Raw genomic sequence first — 19354 nt, forward strand, 5'->3', positions numbered from 1 at the left:
TTGCTCACAGCTACACAGCTAGAAAGTGTCTCTGTAGGATTTAGAATCAAGTCTCTCTGAATCCAGGTCCAGCACTCTATCCACTGAACCACCTACTAGCCTCACTGATACATCCTTTCCTCACTCACTCGGTAACCCTTTGCAATCTAGCTTCCGACCTCATCACACAACTGAAACTGCTCTTCAAAGTTACCAATGATCTCTCAATTGCCAAGTCTGATGGTTTTTTAATCCATCTTGACCTATCTGCATTTGAGATACTGTTCGCCCCCCCCCCCCCAAACTCACTCCTGACTCTTGGTTTTTCATTTTAGTCTATGAGCAAGCCCTTATTAATTAAAATATCCCTTCATAAAAGGTCTTTTGCTTTTCTGTATGATTCTTTTGTGAAACTTCTTCTGTATCCTGTAAATACTGTCAAAGGTTCAACAAATTTGAAAAGAACTTTGTAAAAGATTTTATGTTAATAATAAAGTTCTGAACTCAACTTTATCTATTGTAATAATGTACTATATTCCCCACTTTGTCAACAACCACTACCTACCTTGTGCAGAAAAATTATACAAAGGACTAACCTCTTCCTCTGCGAGCGCCCCCTCTTGCTGCTGAATTCTGCCCTCTTCCACCTCTTCGACCTCTCCCTCGGCCTCTTCCTTTGTTGGATGTGGCTGAGATGCTGTCATCTGAATCATTGGCCATTTGTTCTGCCATATCTATGCTTGCAAGGTCATCAACACTAAATTCTGAAGATAAGTCTTCTGACTGGGCTCTGTGGGCTCTGGCCCTACTCATTGCCTTTGAGAAATGACATAAAGCAGTTACTACTATTCACCATAAAATCCAACAACCTGAAAATACGTAGTTGAAATGCACTGGGCTAGGTAGGTAATTACACTACCTACAATAAAATTTTAAGCCAAATATTATTTTTTTGTTCCATACTACCAAGTCAGAAAGAAAAAAAAACAGAGTCAATTTCTTTAATTAGTCTGCTCAATTTTACCTTTGGTTTTCAGCCTTTTCATAAAATTCACCAGAAAAAAAATATTTCTAGAAGAAGTAATTCCAATGCTAGGAAATGCATGCTTATATAATTAGGTAAACAATGCATATTTCAGTCATTTTAAAAATATGAAAAAAATCATCAGCATTTATTACACACCTGTTATACGTCAGGCACGGTGCTAAGCCCTCTGGACATAAAGAAAGGCACCTGATCTCAAAGGGTTGATGTTCTAATGGGGGAGACAACATACAAACAACTAGCTGCAAGCAAGATATATATAGGATAACTTGGAGCAGTCTCAAAGGGAAGGCACTAAAACTAAGAAGGAATACTAGGAAAGGATTCAGAAGGTGGAACTTTAACTGAAACTTGCAAGCCAAGGAAACTAGGGGGCAAAACTGAGTAGAAAGAACATTCCAAGCATGTGGGAAAGCCAGTGGAAAAAACTGAGAGTTGGGATGTAGAACAGTGAGGAGACACAAACACAGAAGAAAACAATAACTTGAAAACATCTACACAAGCAAAGTCTCAAAAGAAAATACTGTAAAAGTTAAAAAGAGCTAAAAAATTATTTTAAAAATAAATGAGACAGGAAAATATGAGAAAAGAAGCAAGACCTAGGGAATAAAGATTTAAAAAGAGGTACAAAACTCTATGGAAGAAAACAACTCCTTTAAAAATAGAACTGGCCAAATGGAAACCGAGATGGCAGAGCAGAGGAAGCACTTGGCTGAGTTCTCCCAACATTTCCTCCAAACAACTTTAAAATAATGCCTCAGATTGAATTCTGGTATGGCAAAGCCAACAAATAGTCAGTAAGACATTCTTCCAGCCCAAGACAACTTAGGAAGTCAGAGAGATCTGTGACACAGAGATGGCAAATGGCCTGAAGCTTATGTGTTTGAAACACCAGTGGTGGGACCAGGAGATGGTGACAGAAGCAATAGCAGCTTTGGGACCTCTCAAGCAAGAGATAGTAGAAGGGACCTGGCAACTGTTCAGGAAGAGATTACAGGGTATCACTGTGCTAGCAAAAAACTCAAGACCAGATGCTATTTGGCAACTTCACTGCCTGTACCCACTTCTGAGTCATAGCTCAAGGGCAGAAAGGAGCACTTTCAGTCAAGAGGGAGAGGGAGCCCTGAAGGGCAACTCTTTGGCAACTCCATTACTTATACCCACCTCTGGGTAACAGTTCAAGGGCAGGAGAGGAGCACTTTTGGTGAAGATGGAGGAGAAGCCCTCAGGAGCATTATCATTTTCAGCCCCAAAGGATCAGGGATCCTGACGAATGGTACCATTTCTGGACCTAAGGTAAGAGGGGCCTTGAGGAGCAATATTGATGGTAATCCCAAGGGATGAGAGGTCCTTTATGAGTAAGGACTAGAGTGCAGACAAAGAGAGCAATGATGACACCTCTGCCCAGGCCACATCACTCTGAAAGCACAAAAAATTTCCAAAATTCCAGAACTCTTTCTGAAAACAACAGTGCAAAAAAGCCTGAAGCTTGAGAAAGAATCTCCCCAAATTGAAAACAGAGCCCAATATTAACATAAAGTTCCAAACCAGGAAGTAAGGCAGAGAAATGAGCAAATAACAAAAAAAGACCTGACCATTTCTTGAAATATGTCTAGGCTTTTTCTTTGATCATAACTTTCAAGGAATCCAGTAATTCTTAAATTACCTCTCCTCTATCTATTTCCCAGGTCAGTTTTCTGATGAGATATTTCACATTTTCTTCTATATTTTCAGTCTTTTGACTTTGTTTTATTGTTTCTTGATATCTTGAGTAGTAATTAGGTCCTAGTAGTCCAATTCTAATTTTTAAGGAATTATTTTCTTCAGTGAGTTTTTGTACATCTTTTTTTCATTTGGTCAATAATTTTTTCATCAATGAATTTTTGTACCTCTTTTTCCATTTGGTCAAATCTGTTATTTTCTTCAGTATTTTTTGTGCCTCCTTGACCAAGATGTTAATTGTCTTTTCATAATTTCTTCCTCTGCTTTCATTTTGTTACCTAATTTTCCCTCTACCATTCTTATACGTTTTTGAAAATCACTTTTTCTGTGTGACCTCGGGCAAGTCACTTAACTTTGACTGCCTCAGCAAAAAAAAAAAAAATCACTTTTTAAGCACTTCTGGGAATTCTTATTGGGCTTGTATCCAATTCACATTTTTCTTTGAGGCCCTGCTTGTAGCTGTTTTGACTTAATTGTCTTCTGAGTTTGTGTCTTGATCTTTCCTGTCACTATAGCAGCTTTTTTGGTAAGGTTCTTTTTATTGTTATTCTTTGCTCATTTTTCCCCTCTACTTCTTGATTTAGAACTTTATGTTAATGTTGGGCTCTGTTCCCAGTGTGGAAATTTTGTCAGGGGGTGGAGGGGTGGGGAGGCGGGGATCAAACTTCAGGTTGTTTTGTACTGCTGTTTTCAGAAGTAGTTCTGAGAGTTGGAAGTTTTCAGTGCTTCCAAAGTGGTGTGATCTGGGTAGAGGTGCGGGCATTGCTCTCTTTGTCCACACTCTGGTCCCTACCCAGAAAGAGTCCCAGATCCTTTGGGGTTGCCATTGATACTGCTCCTCAGTGCCTCTCTTCCCTTTTGAAAAAAATTGAAAAAAATCCATATAGAAGTAGTCCTACAATTCCTTTTATAACATAAATATGGTGCTGATATCTAAACCAGGAAGACTGAAAACTAAGGAAAACAATTATAAACCTATTTCCCTAATGAATATTGATGCAAATTTTTAAAATGAAATACTAGCAGAGAGATTACAGCAATATACCACAAAGATACGCTGTGACCAGGTGGAATTTATACCAGGAATGCAGAGCTGGTTCAATATTAGGGAAACTATAAGCATAATTGACAATATCAATAACAAAAACAAAAATCATATGATTATAGTAATCGTTTCAGAAAAGGCCTCTGACAAAATATAATACCCACTCCTATTAAAAACACTAGAAAGCATTAGAATCAATGGAACCTTACTTAAAATAAGTAATATCTATCTAAAAATCAAGAACAAGCATTATCTGTAATAGAGATAAACTTAAAGCCTTCCCAATAAGATCAGGAGTGAAGCAAAGATGTCCATCATTACCATTATTATTCAATATTGTACTAGAGATGCTAGCTATAGCAATAAGGGAAGAAAAAAGAAATTGAAGGAATTAGAATAGGCAATAAGGAAACAAAACTATCACTCTTTGCAGATGATATGGTATACTTAGAGAATCAACTAAAAAACTAGCTGAAACAATTAACAACTTCAGCAAAGTTGCAGGATATAAAATAAACCCACATAAATCACTGGCATTTCTATATACTACCAATAAAACCCAAGAGCAAGAGGTAGAAAGAGAAATTTCATTTAAAATAACTGCCTTCAAAAGGAAATACTTGGGAGTCTACCTGCCAAGAAAAACCCAGAGATTGTATAAACACAATTACAAAACACTTTTTACACAAATAAAGACAGATCTAAACAACCAGAGAAATGTAATTGCCCATGGTTAGGTCTAGCCAATATAATGAAAATGACAATTTTACCTAAGTTAATTTACTTATTCAGTGCCATACCAATCAAATTACCAAAAATTATTTTATAGAGCTAGGAAAAATAATAACAAAATTCATCTGGAAAGTCAAAAGGTCAAGAACCAAAGGAATCAATAAAAAAAAGTGTTAAAAGTGGACTAACAGTTCCAGATTTCAAACTATACAAAGCAATGATCACCAGAACAATTTGGTACTGGTTAAAAAATAGAGTGGTAGATCAGTGAAACAGCTTAGGTATGCAATATACAGCAGCAAATGACCATAGTAATCTAGTGTTTGATAAACCCAAAGATCCAAGTTTTTGGGGTAAAAATGAACATTTGACAGAAATTTCCAGGAAAACTGGAATGCAAATTGGCAGAAACTAGGCACAGACCAACATCTCACAACATATGCCAAGACAACATCAAAATGGATAAATCATTTAGACATAAAGGATGATATCTCAGAAGTAAATTGGGGGAGCATGGAAAAACGTACCTGTCAGATCTAGGGGTAAGGGAAGAGTTTATGACCAAAGAAGAACTAGAGGACATTACAGGAAGTAAAACAGATAATTTCAACAACAAAAAATTAAAAGGTTTTTGCACAAACAAAATTAATGCAGCCAAAATCAGAAGGAAAACAGGAAAATGGAAAAAAAATTTGCATCATGTTTCTCTGATAAAGGCCTCATTTCTCAAACATGTAGGGAACTGAGCCAAATTTATAAAAATAAGAGCCATTCCCCAGTTGACAAATGATCAAAGGATATCAACAGGCAGTTTTCAGAAGAAATCAAAACTATCAATCTCAATCATCACATGAAAAAATGTTCTAAATCACTACTGATTAAAGAAATACAAATTAAAACAACTCTGAGTTACTCACACCTATCAGATTTGGTTAACGTGACAGAAAAGGAAAATGACAAATGTGGGAGGAGATGTAGAAAAATTGGGATACTAATGCACTATTGGTGGAGTTGTAAAGTAGCCTAACCATACTGGAGAACAACTTGGAACTATGCCCAAAGGACTATAAAACTGTGTATACCTGTTGACCTGGCAATACCACTACTAGGTCAGTATCCCAAAGAGATCAAAGAAAAGGGGAAAGGACCTATTTGGACAGAAATATTTATAGCAGCTCTTTTTCTGGTGGCAAAACTGGAAATAAAGGGGATGTCCACCAATTGCAGAATGGCTGAATAAGTTGTAGTATTATGGTTGTGATGGAATACTATTGTGCCACAAGAAATGATAGACAGGATGATTTTAGTAAAACTTGGGAAGACTTATATGAATTCATGCAAAGTGAAGTGAGCAAAACCAGGAAAACAATGTACACAGTAACAGCAGTTGTGTAAGGGTGATCAACTGTAAAAGACTTAGCTACTCAGGGGCAGCTACGTGGCACAATGGATAGAGTACCACCCTGGAGTCAGGAGGACCTGAGTTCAAATCTGGCTCAGACACATAACACTCACTAGCTGTGTGACCGTGGGCAAATCACTTAACCCCAATTGCCTCAAAAAAAAAAAAAAAAGACTTAGCTATTCTGATCAAGACAATGGATTCATGATAAAAAATGCTATCCACCTCCAGGGAGAGAACTGATGAACTCTGAATGCAGATTAAAGCATACTTTTATTTACTGTCTTTATTGTTATTATTTTGTTTGAGTTCTCTTTTGCAACACGGCTAATATGAAAATATGTTTGGCATGACTTCACATGTACAATCAAAATCAAAGTGCTTGCCCTCTCAAGGAGGGGAAAGAAGTGAAAGAAAGGGAGAGAACTTGAAACACAAAAATTTTTTAAATGATTGTTAAAATTTTTTACATATAACTGGGAAATATTCCATGAAGTAAATAAAAAATTTTTTTTAAAATGAAATAACCAAATGGAAACTAATAAGACAGCAATAAATAATAAAATGAAATAAAAAATCTGAAAAAATAGAAGAAAATGTGAAAAGATCTTATAGGAAAAACAATTGACTTGTAAAGCAAATCAAGGAGAAATTTAAGAATCATTGAACTACTGAAAAACATGAGGGGGAAAAAAGCCTACATAATACATTTCAAGAAATCTTAAAAGAAAACTGCCCAGATCTCTTAGAACCAAAGAGCAAAGTAGAAATTGAAAGAACTCACTGGTCATCTTCTGAAAGAAACCCCAAAGTGAAAACTCCCAGGAATATCATAGCCAAAATCTAAAGCTTCCAGGTCAAAGAAAATATACTGTAAGCAGTCAGAAAGAAAGAAGTCAAGTACTAAGGCACCACAGACAATATCACATGATTTAGCAGCTGATACTATGAAGGAGCAAAGAACGTGGAACACAGTATTTCAGAAAGCATAGGAAATGGGCTTATAATCAAGAGTAACAAACAGGAAAATTAAGTATAATGCCACAGGTGTGAAAAATGAACCTTTAGAGGGCCTTCCATGCATTTATGATTAAAATACCAGAGCTATAGAAAAACTCTGAAGTTCAAGAATGGGAATGAAGAGCAACATAAAAAAAGTAAACATGAATAACCAATGATAAAGGAGTAAACAAGGGAGGGAAAGGAAAATTAGGAAAATTCTTTCGCATCATCCGAGCACACAAGTAGACATGTATACAAACAAGGAGGAGGGGGAATTAGAGGAAGGGAAAATTAAGGGAAAGATTGGTCAGTCAGTCTGTAAATAAACGTTTATTAAAAGCCAACGATATGCCAGGCACTGTGCTAAGCACTAGGGATACAAATAGAAGAAAGACAGTCCCTGTTCTCAAGGACCTTACAATTTAATAGGGAAAGACAACACACAAAAAGAAGCTGAAAAGTAGGGGAAAGGGGTTGGAAGGAGAAGTATGGGGCATGGTACAGAAGTTAGAGAAATCCCAAAGTCATACAGCCAGGTAGGAAGATAGGAAGAGATGTTTTAAATTGAGCTCTCTCCTTAAATTGAAGCAAAGCAAATTCTAAGGATGTACAAAAATATTTACAGCTTTTTGAGGTATCAAAGCATAGGAATCTGAGAAAGTACCCATAATTGGGGAGATGAATGAACAAGTTTTGGTATATAAATATTACAGAATATTAATGTGCTGAACTCTTATCAGTGTAATGACCAACTAGGATTCTAAAGGACTAAATATAAAACATGCTACCCACCTTCTGATAAAGAAGTAAAGGGCTCAGCATGCAAAATTAGACAAATTTGTAGAAATTTGTTTTGAATGACTATACATGTTTGTAATGGATTTTGTTTTTCTTGTGCTCTCAATTGGGGGAGGGGGAGTGAGAAGATGGATCTTGGTTGATTAAAAATTTTTTTTAATAAAAATTAATAACAAAAGATAAAAGAAAATAAATAAAAACAAGTACACTGAACAAAACAATTCATATTCACAATATGCTTACATTCTAATGGAGAAACAAGTATATATAAAATATATACAGCATAAAGTTAATAAATACAATTATATAAAAAATAAAGAAAGAAAGCCCAAGGGGAAAAGTACTAGCAATTGTGGGGATCAGTAGGGTTTTTATGCAGAAGATCAAGCTTGAGCTATTTCTTAAAGGAAGAGAGGTACTCTGAGAGGCAGACATAGGACGGTTCATTCCAGACAATGGGGAGGGGGAAGGGCATGGTCAGTGCAAACCCACAGAGATAAGAAATACAGTGTTAGGAATAAAGAACAAAGAGAAGGCCAGTTTGGCTGGATCATAGCCTCAGAAGATTGCAAAATCAATGTGGTGAGAATGAAGCATTAATTTGGAGTCAGCTTTCCCATTCTCTTTACCCTGGTCCTAGATTAAATCTTTGCTGTAATTTTGGCAATACTGGCAATTTCTAAAAGATTCAAGTCTGTTTTCACAAAGACATCTAATAATGGTATTATTCCTTAAAATGAAATCAAATTAGATAACGTACAAGTGTTTTGCAAACCTCAAAGTCTATATAAACATTAACTACTATTACTATCTTTTTGTTCTCAATAGAGTTCAGATACAAACGTCCTAAGAAAAGTCACCATGCTGTTCTTTTATATTTGTATTCTTTGGATTATTACAGCTGGATAAAATAAATAATTTTTGCAAAAGAATAAAAATATTGGGATTTAAGATCATCTTATGAAGACTCATTTCTTCTGCTAAATCTTTATATTTTAAAAGCATTTTGTCCTATGTAGCTTGGATATGATAAACAGGAATGGCAACATTGATTTTAAACATTGCTCTTAAATTTTTATGGATCAATGTTATGTTTGAGCAAAACTGTGGGCAACAATTGTCTGCGATAATGGTTCAGTTTCAATAGCTATGTTTTTTTCTGTTTATCAAATACTAGTCTACTAGGTTCCTTTGCCTCTATATGCAATCTATTTCACTAATGCATATTTCCAATAACAAATTGTTTTGAGAATTACTGCTTTGTAGTATTGTTTGAGATCAAGTACTGCTAGACACTCTTCATTTTGACTTTTAAAAATTATTCCCTTTGAGATTACTACTTCTTCAATTGTTTCTGACATCATTTCAGTGGTAATAAAAACAAATGTTTTACATAAAAAACACTTTCCATATGGACATAAAATACTTTAGCATTCTCCCTATACTAAATTTTATTTTCTATTTTTGAAGTACCTGAATAAGCCATGACTACAGAACTAAGTCAGAAACTCTGTGATAATAAAAACAATATAAGTACTATAGTACTTTAAGGGTCCCTTGTTCAATAATTACTGCATTGATAGAGTTGCTCTTTATATTTTGGGCCCCTTTTGATAGCCCCTTTTTATACTGCAACCAATATAATGTCATTTTATAATCATGTACAGATATTTTTAGTGATATAAGCTGTGAGTATCTTGTATTAAAGTACACACATGTAATTAGCCTAAATTGTAGGGGGTCACTATTCTTATTATTTCTTTTTATTACTACATTACTATAATTATTACTGTTGTTCTATAAATTTATTTCTTATTACTCATTTATTCTTATTCTTTTCTTAATAGTTACGTGATGCCTTCAACTAAGAAAGATGAAATCAGGCTTGCATTTGAGTGAAGTTTATAAACTGTTTTTCTAATAATTTATGTATTATGTGCTACTATGAAGCATTTGATTTACTAATTATATCTTATGTAAACACTACTCTCTAATATTGCAGAGAAACCAGTTTCAGTCACATCCTTTGACACAGGTGTTCTGTTGTACATCAATTATGTACAAGTTATCTGTCTTTAACATGCTCCACCTTGCATTTTTGTTACATTGAACTTCTTGTGAAAAATGTGGCATTGAAGAGAAGGATCAGTGAGAATAGACTAACTGCATCCTCCTTCTTCTGGGCTTCTCTGATTTTGCTCTCAAGCTTCTTCAATATTTTTTTATTGATGCTGAATTATTTGTTTTGTGTCTATTTTGTTCTAAAGAATGTACAAATTCTAAGATGCTTGGGGGCAGAGGATAATGATTAATCTGGCCTTTTTTTCTGACCTAGATTAAATACTGGATATCTGGCATATATTATTTTATTAGTCAGGTATCCAAAAAGACTATATAACCCTAAGATCCAACTCAAACTAAATAAGGACTTAAAAGAGGTATTCTTAGTCCACAGAACTTTTGGTCCATGGATAGATTTTAGAGGGTTTGCGAACTTAGATGGAAAAGATATATATCTTCATTTTCATTGAACTCTAATTAAATGTAGCATTTCTTTTAATTATGAATGTAGGCAACAAACTACAATGATATTAAGTTACACTTGACTGCCAAAAGTATTCATGACAAAAAAAAGTTAAAAGAGGCTGGGAGCTCCAAGTATTAAATAAACCATGCCAGGTTACTTATAAAACTAATTCTGAGGGGCAGCTAGGTGGCACAGTGGATAAAGCACCAACCCTGAAGTCAAGAGGACCTGAGTTCAAATCCAGTATCAGACCAAACATTTGTCACTTACTAGCTGTGTGACCCGGGGCAAGTCACTTAATCCCAAATGCCAAAAAAAAAAAAAAACCAACAACAACCAAAAAAAACTTATTCTGGACTTGAGTGAAGCTTTCTAAAGAGATCTAGTCAAAGGCTGAGTTCCTTGGACTGAAACACAGGAAGAAAGCCCTTAAAGTCTGATTTTTGATTCAAGCTTTATTAACAGGATAAGTAAAACCAGGAAGGCAAGACAAAGTCAGTAAAATAGAACAGCTGCAGCCCATATACCCACTCAGTCAAATAAAACAGCATCTCTGCACTCTCTCCTGCCTCATAACATTAGAAATTATCTATTCTGGTTTAACTGATAAACTGATAGACTATTTATTTTATTTAAACAATTGATTTAAATTATTTTTTACATTAAAGTAAAATGATTCAATTGAAGGTACAAGCTAAATGTTCATTAAATACTTACCTCTCGAACTTCCTCCTCCTCCTCAGTAGTATTCTTTTTTCTGCTCTCTCTGAAATGACGTACCTATATTAAATTATACAGATGTTAGGTAATGTAATTATTCATCAGCAAAAAGTATAATTTGTGCATAAAATAAAATGATTAGTCACAAGTTCTTTATGGAATGCTTTAAAATATAACATATTACTTGATCAATTTAAATATGGATGCTCCTTAGAACAAAATACACATATCCTTAAAATATTGTTCATAAAATTAAGTACACTTTCCCATTAGCTCACATGAAAATGTCACTATATGTTTCTAGGGGAAAGGATTTGACTTCAAGCAAAATAATACTGCTTGTTGTCAAAATGTCCTTGTTTCTTAAAAGCACGAATAAGTCAGTAAGCCATTGAGAAAAATCCACTATTGCTTTTTTAATCACTACAGAGGGATACTTCACCATACAAACTCAAAGGAAGTCAAAGAAATGATCTCTTAAGGAGATTAAAATGGGACTAGCTGGAGCAGCTAGGGGCGCAGCGAATAGACCACTGGCCCTAGAGTCAGGAGGACCTGAGTTCAAATCCTGCCTCAGATATATAACATTCACTAGCCATGTAACTCTGGGCAAGTCACTTAACCCCAATCGCTTCACCCAAAAAAAAAAAAAAATGGGGCTGGATATATATATATAAAAAAAAATAGAGGTAATAAGACACAACCTGGCACCATTCTGTATGTTATGAAGTAACAAATAAGAAGTCAGAAAAAAGGAAAGAGATGAGCAATGAGTAGGTTTTGAATTGTAAAGAAATATTTCATGAGGAGTTATGAGTTAAAAATAGGAAAGATCTGGAGATGCATAGAAGCATTCTAAAGCAGGAGAGCACCATAGCAATTGGCACAGTGTATATGGAAGATAATAAAAGAGACTGGTCTAACTATAACAGGGGAATCTCTTGGGAAGTGATGGGAAAAAAGCTGAACAGGAAGGATGCGTGTTAGACTAAGAAGGACCTTGAAATCCAAACAGGAGAGTTGGAACTTGATATAGTAGACAATGGGAAAAACCTGCAGACTCCTGAGCAATTAAGTTTCCTCATTTGTAAAATTAGGAGTTGGAAAGTGGCAGTGTAGTACAATGGAAAAGGCACTCAATCTGGAGTCCCAGAATCTCGGTTCAGACCCTGGTCCTGTCTCTTAGAACTCATATGACCTGGGCCAAGTCCCTTCATCTCTTTGGGGCTTGGGTCCTCACCTGTAAAAAGAGAGGGCTAAAATAGGTAATTTGAAATGTCCTTTTCAACTCCTATGATATCTATGATTAGGCAGCATGAGGAGACATCAGACAGCAGAAAACAGATGATGCCTGAGAAATCTAGAGGTTATTAAATCACTTACCTAAAGCCATAGTGCCAGCTAATGACAGAGCCAGAACTCAAATGCAAGGGTCTCAATTTTTAGTCCCTTGCCCTTTTCACTATACTACACCATCTTATATCCCCTACTGTTTTACTAAATGTGTCACAACTGGCAAAGATATGATCAATGCCTAAAGAAATAAGGTGCCTGCACAACATGCCACAGCATCAGCCCTGCCACCAGTCCACTGGGGGACATTGCCATTGTGCAATGGCCCTCCTGAAGCCTTGACCAGGAGGAACTGAAAAAACAACAGCTCCTTGAGAGCAGACACTGTGAGGGACTCCTGGGGATCTCTAGAGACTTCAACCATACAGGTCCCACAGTCTGGGAGCTCTCCACAAGAGACAGTTCACTGATCCTTTCCTTCTGTCTATATCCTTTCTGCCTCCTTTTTTCCCCATCCTTTTCCTCCCTTCCCTTCAAATCTTTTTCCACCTTTGTTTTCCCATTCTTTTTCCCTTTTCTCTTTTTCTTCTCCTCAAACCTACATTTTGCTAAAAGGACCAGAAACTTCCCCTTCTTGGTAAGGCTGTGATACATTAGGGTCACACTGTCTGGTGGGCCAAAGTACAATAAGTGGGGCCCAAAAAAAATTCCTTACTAACCTCTTCATCAATTTTATCTTCAGCTGCATCAATGTGGCGTTCTTTAAGAAATCTCTGTGTTTTTTCCAACTGATATTTCACCAGTTCCTCTATGGCATCCTTCTCTTCTTTATCCACAAACTCTTGCACTGCTTCACCCATTCCCCGCTCTGTTAGAAGGGAAAGTTGCAGTTTCTGTAGAGGTAAAAAAAAGTCATTATGGAAGGGGGAAAAAAATCTATTTGAACAAAATAGGAATAATCACAATTGATAAGAATTGCAAAATAATACTGGGGGATCAAGGGGAGACATGAATTATTTGGGGGAATGACTTCATAAACAGAGTACTCTTCTAGGACCTGGATTATTTCCTCTCTCTCCACCAGTTTCTTCTCATCTACTTATAAATAAGCTGTAAAAAAGTCTTCTAACATCAACCAATTACCACCCCATCTCTCCTCTTCTTCAATATCAAATTAGAATTGTTCACACCTGATGCCTCCATATCCTCAGTACCTGCTCACTCTTCAGTCTCTTACATCCTGGCTTCACTACTCTACAGAAATTATTTTCTCAAAGATTACCTATAATGTCCTAGGCATGAAATCCAACAGAGTTTTTCAATACTTACCATCCCTGACCTCTCTATAGAATGTGATACTGTTGAATATCCACATCCTCATCTGGATACTCTTTCCTCCTATGGCTTCAGTGACACTACACTCTACCGGTGTAGTGCCTTCTTGCCTTTCTATTTCCCTCCCTAGATCCTCCAACTTTTCTCAACCCCGTAAGATAGCAATTCTCCAAGATTTTTTCCTAAGCTTCTCTTTTATCTCTAAACTCTCCCACAACAATTTCCTTTATAACTATAGCCTTATCAAATGTATACGTAAAGACCTCTCTTCCAAGTCTGAGATGCATATTTCCAAATGCCTACTGAATATCTCTAACAGAATGTGCTGCCAAATTCACAGATTTATCTATAAACTTACCATCTTTCCCCTCAAATCCATTCGCTACTTCCGTCAGTGCCACCACCATTCATTCTGTATACTATGTTTGAAATCTCACTATAATCTTAATACTTCCCTCTCTTTTCACAACCCATCAGGATCAAAGTTGTTCTATCTCTGCAGTATCTTTCTTATCCTTCCCTTCTTTCTATTCCCACTGCCACCACTCTTGTACAGGAGTATTTTAAGAGATTTCCTAACAGGTCACCCCCTTCTCTTCTCGTATTACCCCACTCCAACTACCTCTCAAGGCATTCTTCTGATGCAAAGATATGGTTATGTAATCCCTCTTCTAGAAACCATTTAATAGCTCATTACTGGCTGATTCTCAAAGCCCTTTCTTTACCAAGTGGTAACATTCTAACTTTCCAGCCTTATCTCAACTACTCACCTTCAAGTATTCTACATTCTACCCAAACTGTCCTGGCCATTCTCTATATATGTACTGCCTCTCATATATGTATGTCTCCATCCTTGCTCGTTCTAGTCATAATGACTACAATACCCTCACCTCACCTTTCCAACTCCACTCTAAATACCTTTTTAAACCTGATTTAAATGCCACCTTCTCTGTGGAGTTTTCCCTAATCCTAAATTGTTAATAACTTTTTCTACCTCTGAACATTTTGCTCAGATGTCTCATGTATTTATCATTCCCTCTATGTGTACTGTTTCTATTAGATATCTTGATCCTTGAAGGTTCGTTGTTTTTTATCTTTGAAAACCAGTGCATCCCACAGGATTTGGAAGATAGTAGATACTTAATTATATTAGTCGAACTGTTCAATTGTGAAGTTGAAACTTTCACACATTACAGATATTTGTGTATGTGTTATACTTGTCTCCTCCCTCAATGACAAGTTCCTGAATGTGGAGACCATGGTTTATCTAAACCAGGGGTCATGAACCTGTGGCCTCGAGGCCACATGTGGCCTTCTAGGTCTTTGGGTGTGGCCTTTTGACTGAGTCCAAGTTTTAAGGAACAAATCCTTTTATTAAGGAGATTTGTCCTATGAAGTTTGGATTCAGTCAAAGGGCTACGCTTGAGGACCTAGAGGAGCCCATGTGGCCTCGAGGCCACAGTTTCCCCACCCCTGAATTCTAAACTTTGTATTTAGCTCAGAATCTAGCATAATGGATTGCACTCAGGTTTTCAAAAAATGTTTACTGAATTAATTGTTGAACTGAATAATTAGAAATGGAGGTACTTTTACATACCCTATTTGTTTCTCGGGGAAATTCTGAGAATTAATCGTTCAAATCTATAAATCATTTTATACCTGGACTAAATCAAAATTCTTCTTTATAAAAAGACAAAAATTTCAATTCATTGTCTCACAATTCACAATTTGTCATTTAAAATTACAATAAATATAAATAATTACTTTTTCTGCAGTCTGAAAATACTGCTTCACAAGATCTTCTACCCTTATAGTAGGTCCTTCTGAAGGAGGTTTTGTGATAAGCTCCCCAAAGTTGATTTCTTCTCCTAGAAAAGAAATGTACATTAAAACCAGCTCACTTTGTGGACTATTTATATAATGTTAAATATAGCGAAACTATGGTTCATTAATCACAAGTGATATACTAGAGGGCAGGAAAAATGCAACTCCATTAAATGCTATCTTACTAGGACAGACAAATTTAGTGGCAGCGGCAAGATTTTACTGTTACCAGCCACAGTTTCTCCCTATCTGTAATAATTCCCTGTATCATTATGAATCAGACAATCAAAGAGACTTTGGAAGACATTTAATGTAATGTAATTACATTAATGTAAATGTTTCCTGAAGTATGAATCCCTGGAAAACATTCATACAGACTCTGCTTAAAGAAACCCCACTCCCATACCCCAAATTCCAAAAACTCACTTAAATATTAGATACTTCTGTTTGTGAAATTTTTCTTACATTGAATTGAAATCAGCCTGTGGTCTAAATTCTGCTATCTAGGGTCAAATTAAACAAATCTAATACCTCTTCCACATAAATTAAAAGTATACAAGCATCTAGCCACAAAAAATTTGTCATTAACCTATTTTATATGTAAAGGTATGATGTCAGTACCACCATACTTATAGGCTATATGGAATAACAATGACTTAATTTTATGCACCTGATGAGAGGATTTAGGGAAACCCCTCTGAAAGCAAGAAAAATAAATGTGCAAATATGTATATATAGAAAAATGGGAGGGGCAGCTAGGTGGCGCAGTGGATAGAGCACCAGCCCTGAAGTCAGTAAGACCTGAGTTCAAATCCGGCCTCAGACCAAACACTTGACACGTACTAGCTGTGTGACCTTGGGCAAGTCACTTAACCCCAATTGCCTCACCCCCCCCCAAAAAAAAGAAAAATGGGAGCACACAAACAAAAGGATTAAAGAAAGTAGATAAATGACTAGAGGTAACTCTCCCACAAAAAAATAAAATAAACCTCTGCTGTAATCCAGAAAACAGCAGAACATTTTTTTTTTATTAAAAGAACTGCAGACCTTGGAAGAACTCTAAAGTTCACCTAATCCAATCTTCTCATTTTGCACATGAGGAAATGAAAAATAAAGAGGTGACAAAACTCAAAAAGCATCTAGTTCCTTTTAACTACCATGATGCTGCCTTCTCTTTGATCACTCTGAAGCTGATCACTTTAAATCTCATCACAATGCTGCCAATTCAGCCTTGGACACTCAACCCCTTCCCACCTCCCTCAGTCTTCTCTCCCCTCTGACTAGAGGACTGGGGGTTGGGGAGACGGAGGGTGCAGAAAGAAGGAACAGTACATTCCTCTTCAGCTTTACTTTATTCAAGGGCAGGACCTGGACTTTCCAGCTTCCTCTCCACTTTCTATCTGCAGCTCTGTTTTGTTTCAATTCCACAGAACAAGATGCCTCCATGCCAGATACACCCTGGTTTCCCCAACCCACCCCTCTTTCAGCTTCCTTTTGTGTGCTGTCTTCCCCTATTACACAGTAAGCTCCTTGAGGGCAGGAAGGCTGGCCTTTTTCTTATTTGTATTCTAGCACTTAGCACAGTGACTGGCACAGAGTAAGCACTGACTAAATGTTTATTGAATTGAAAATTGAATTCTCTCTGGTCCCAATTATTAGAATATGTCATTAAGGGCCTCCCTAAATCATCCCTGGATACTCCCTTCATTAAAGTTAAGAAGTTACAGCCCAGTCTGATTAGTGCAAATAATGAATTCCATGAAGTGGTCATATAAGAACCAACTACCATATTTTGCATAATTATAACTTTGAATAGTGAATACAGGCAATCATTTCACATTATGGGACCTGGCTGTATTCTTTCCAATTATATTAAATTTTATTTTAAAATTGATTTTATTTTCACTTTTTTAACTGAGTCTCCCTATCTTGCCAGGCTAGAAGCGCAGTAGCCACTCAAAGGTCCAATTCCAATACAGATAAGTATGGAAGCTTTAGGGGCAGCTAGACGGCTCAGTGGAAAGAGTGCTGAAATCAGGAGTTCAAATCCAGCCTCAGACACTTACTAGCTGTGGGACCCTGGGCAAGTCACTTAACCGTGTTTGCTTCAGTTTTCTCATCTGTAAAATGAACCGAGGAAAGAAATGGCAAATGACGCCAGGATCTTTGCTGAGAAAACCCCAAATGGGGTCATGAAGAGTCAGACATTACTGAAAATGACTAAATAACAATCACAACAACAACAACAATATGAAAGCTTTAACCTATTTAAGATGCTTCAACCTTTTTTTCAGATCTGGGCCACTTCATCCCTCCCGAAGTAGCCCAGTGGCCCTCCACTCTCAAGAGACAGTTTCAATGCAGATATCCTATCAGCTTTATCTCTACTGCAGCTCAGAATTCCTGAACTCAAGTAATCCACCAGCCACAGTCTCCCTAACAGCAGGAATTACAGGCCTGTACCACCCTGTCCACTTTACAGCCCATTTTTAAAATAACAAATATGTCTACAAAACAAAAGAGGAAAAACAAAATTCACCACTGAATGAACTATAATACCTGCAGGCCTGATGATAAAATGAAATTTTTAACTTTAATTAAACTTGTCATATAATTATAGAAAGTAATGAATTTCTCAGACAAGTGAAGAATTGGAATTATAGTTTGATGTTGAAGATTATAGAAGTTCTATATATTCCAATAAGTAATAAAAATGTTATACCCTTGAAAGTTTCTAAAGCATAACTATTGCTCCCAAATAGTAACAAATGCTGCAACTGATAAAAGCAGCTCTCAAAGCTTTCTTGAAAAAATATTTTAGATTTGTCCTGAATTTTTTTTTTGGTTTGTTTTTAAAGGAGTATCCTCTTGTAAAATCATGGTGGGAGTGTAGTGGTGACCCTGGGCTCTCAGGCTATGCAAAGAACATACAGCAAGCCTTTCATCAGGCTGGAAAGGTTTAGGGTGCAGTCTTGGTGCTGTACATTTATGTCTACTATCCTAAGTCTAAACTTTTAGCTAATTTTTAAAATGCTCATCACTAGTGGTGATTAATTCAGCCATAGTATATATAAAAGAATACCTACTAAGTTGTAAAGAGGTTGCAATTTGAATAAATTAAAGAATAATTCCTTCAAGTATTAAAGAAAATGAGAGAGTAGGGGGCTTTATGGAAAATCTATAAGGAAAAAATCCATTTGAAGCCCATGTTATAAAACGAATAGATAATAATTTTTGTTATCATTTCCTATACTTCAGTTCCCATCACCAACAATGCTTGGCCTTGATTTGTATGATCTAGTAGAAAGAATGCTGGACTTACAGTCAAAGGACCTGGGTTTAAAACTCAGCTCTAAATCTTACTACCTACACAACTGTGGAAAAAATCTTTTGTGGGCTTCAGCTGCCTCATCTGCAAAATCGTGGAGTTAGGACTAGATGATCTCTCAAGAGTCTTGCTAACTCTTAGTCCTGTGATGACATAATATTCACTGCATTCTAAGCTGTTCTGCTGTGTTGCAAAACTAAAATTAATTCATCAGAAATACATTAAGTACTCACTACAAACAAGGCAATATGTTATAAGCTAAGAATGCATATATAAAAATTAAATAGTCCCTACCCTTAAGGAGTTTATTCTATTGGAACAAAGAAAAAAAAAATCTTACAAGTAGCTAAGTAATGAAACACTTCCTACAATGGACTATCCAGGTCATCCAGTTCAACCTCTTCATTTTTCAGTTGAGGAAACTGAAGCCCAAAGATCCAAAGTGATTTGTACAAGAAAAAAAATTAAGTTAATGGCACAGCTAGGACTAGAAGTCTCCTAACTTTCAGGCCTATCCTTTTACCACCATGCCATAAAAAAGTAAGGAGTGGGAGAAACTACCCAAGAAAAGCTCACCATTCTAACTCTCCTTTTTCATCAAG

General features: G+C 36.3%; 1 protein-coding gene across 1 annotated transcript in view; it reads right to left on the minus strand.

Moving 5' to 3' along the window:
• MRE11 (MRE11 homolog, double strand break repair nuclease) overlaps positions 1-19354 on the minus strand; it is a 68922-nt gene that overhangs the window by 23741 nt on the left and 25827 nt on the right. Inside the window, exons 12-15 of the mRNA XM_027849410.1 lie at positions 15365-15468; positions 12985-13158; positions 10970-11032; positions 576-795 (exon numbers count right to left, since the gene is read on the minus strand). Of these exons, the coding sequence (XP_027705211.1) occupies positions 576-795; positions 10970-11032; positions 12985-13158; positions 15365-15468 (561 nt within the window). The remainder of the gene's footprint in view (positions 1-575; positions 796-10969; positions 11033-12984; positions 13159-15364; positions 15469-19354) is intronic.

This window comes from Vombatus ursinus, unplaced genomic scaffold (genome assembly GCF_900497805.2).
Source record: "Vombatus ursinus unplaced genomic scaffold, bare-nosed wombat genome assembly UNPS02007344.1, whole genome shotgun sequence".
NCBI lineage: Eukaryota > Metazoa > Chordata > Mammalia > Diprotodontia > Vombatidae > Vombatus > Vombatus ursinus.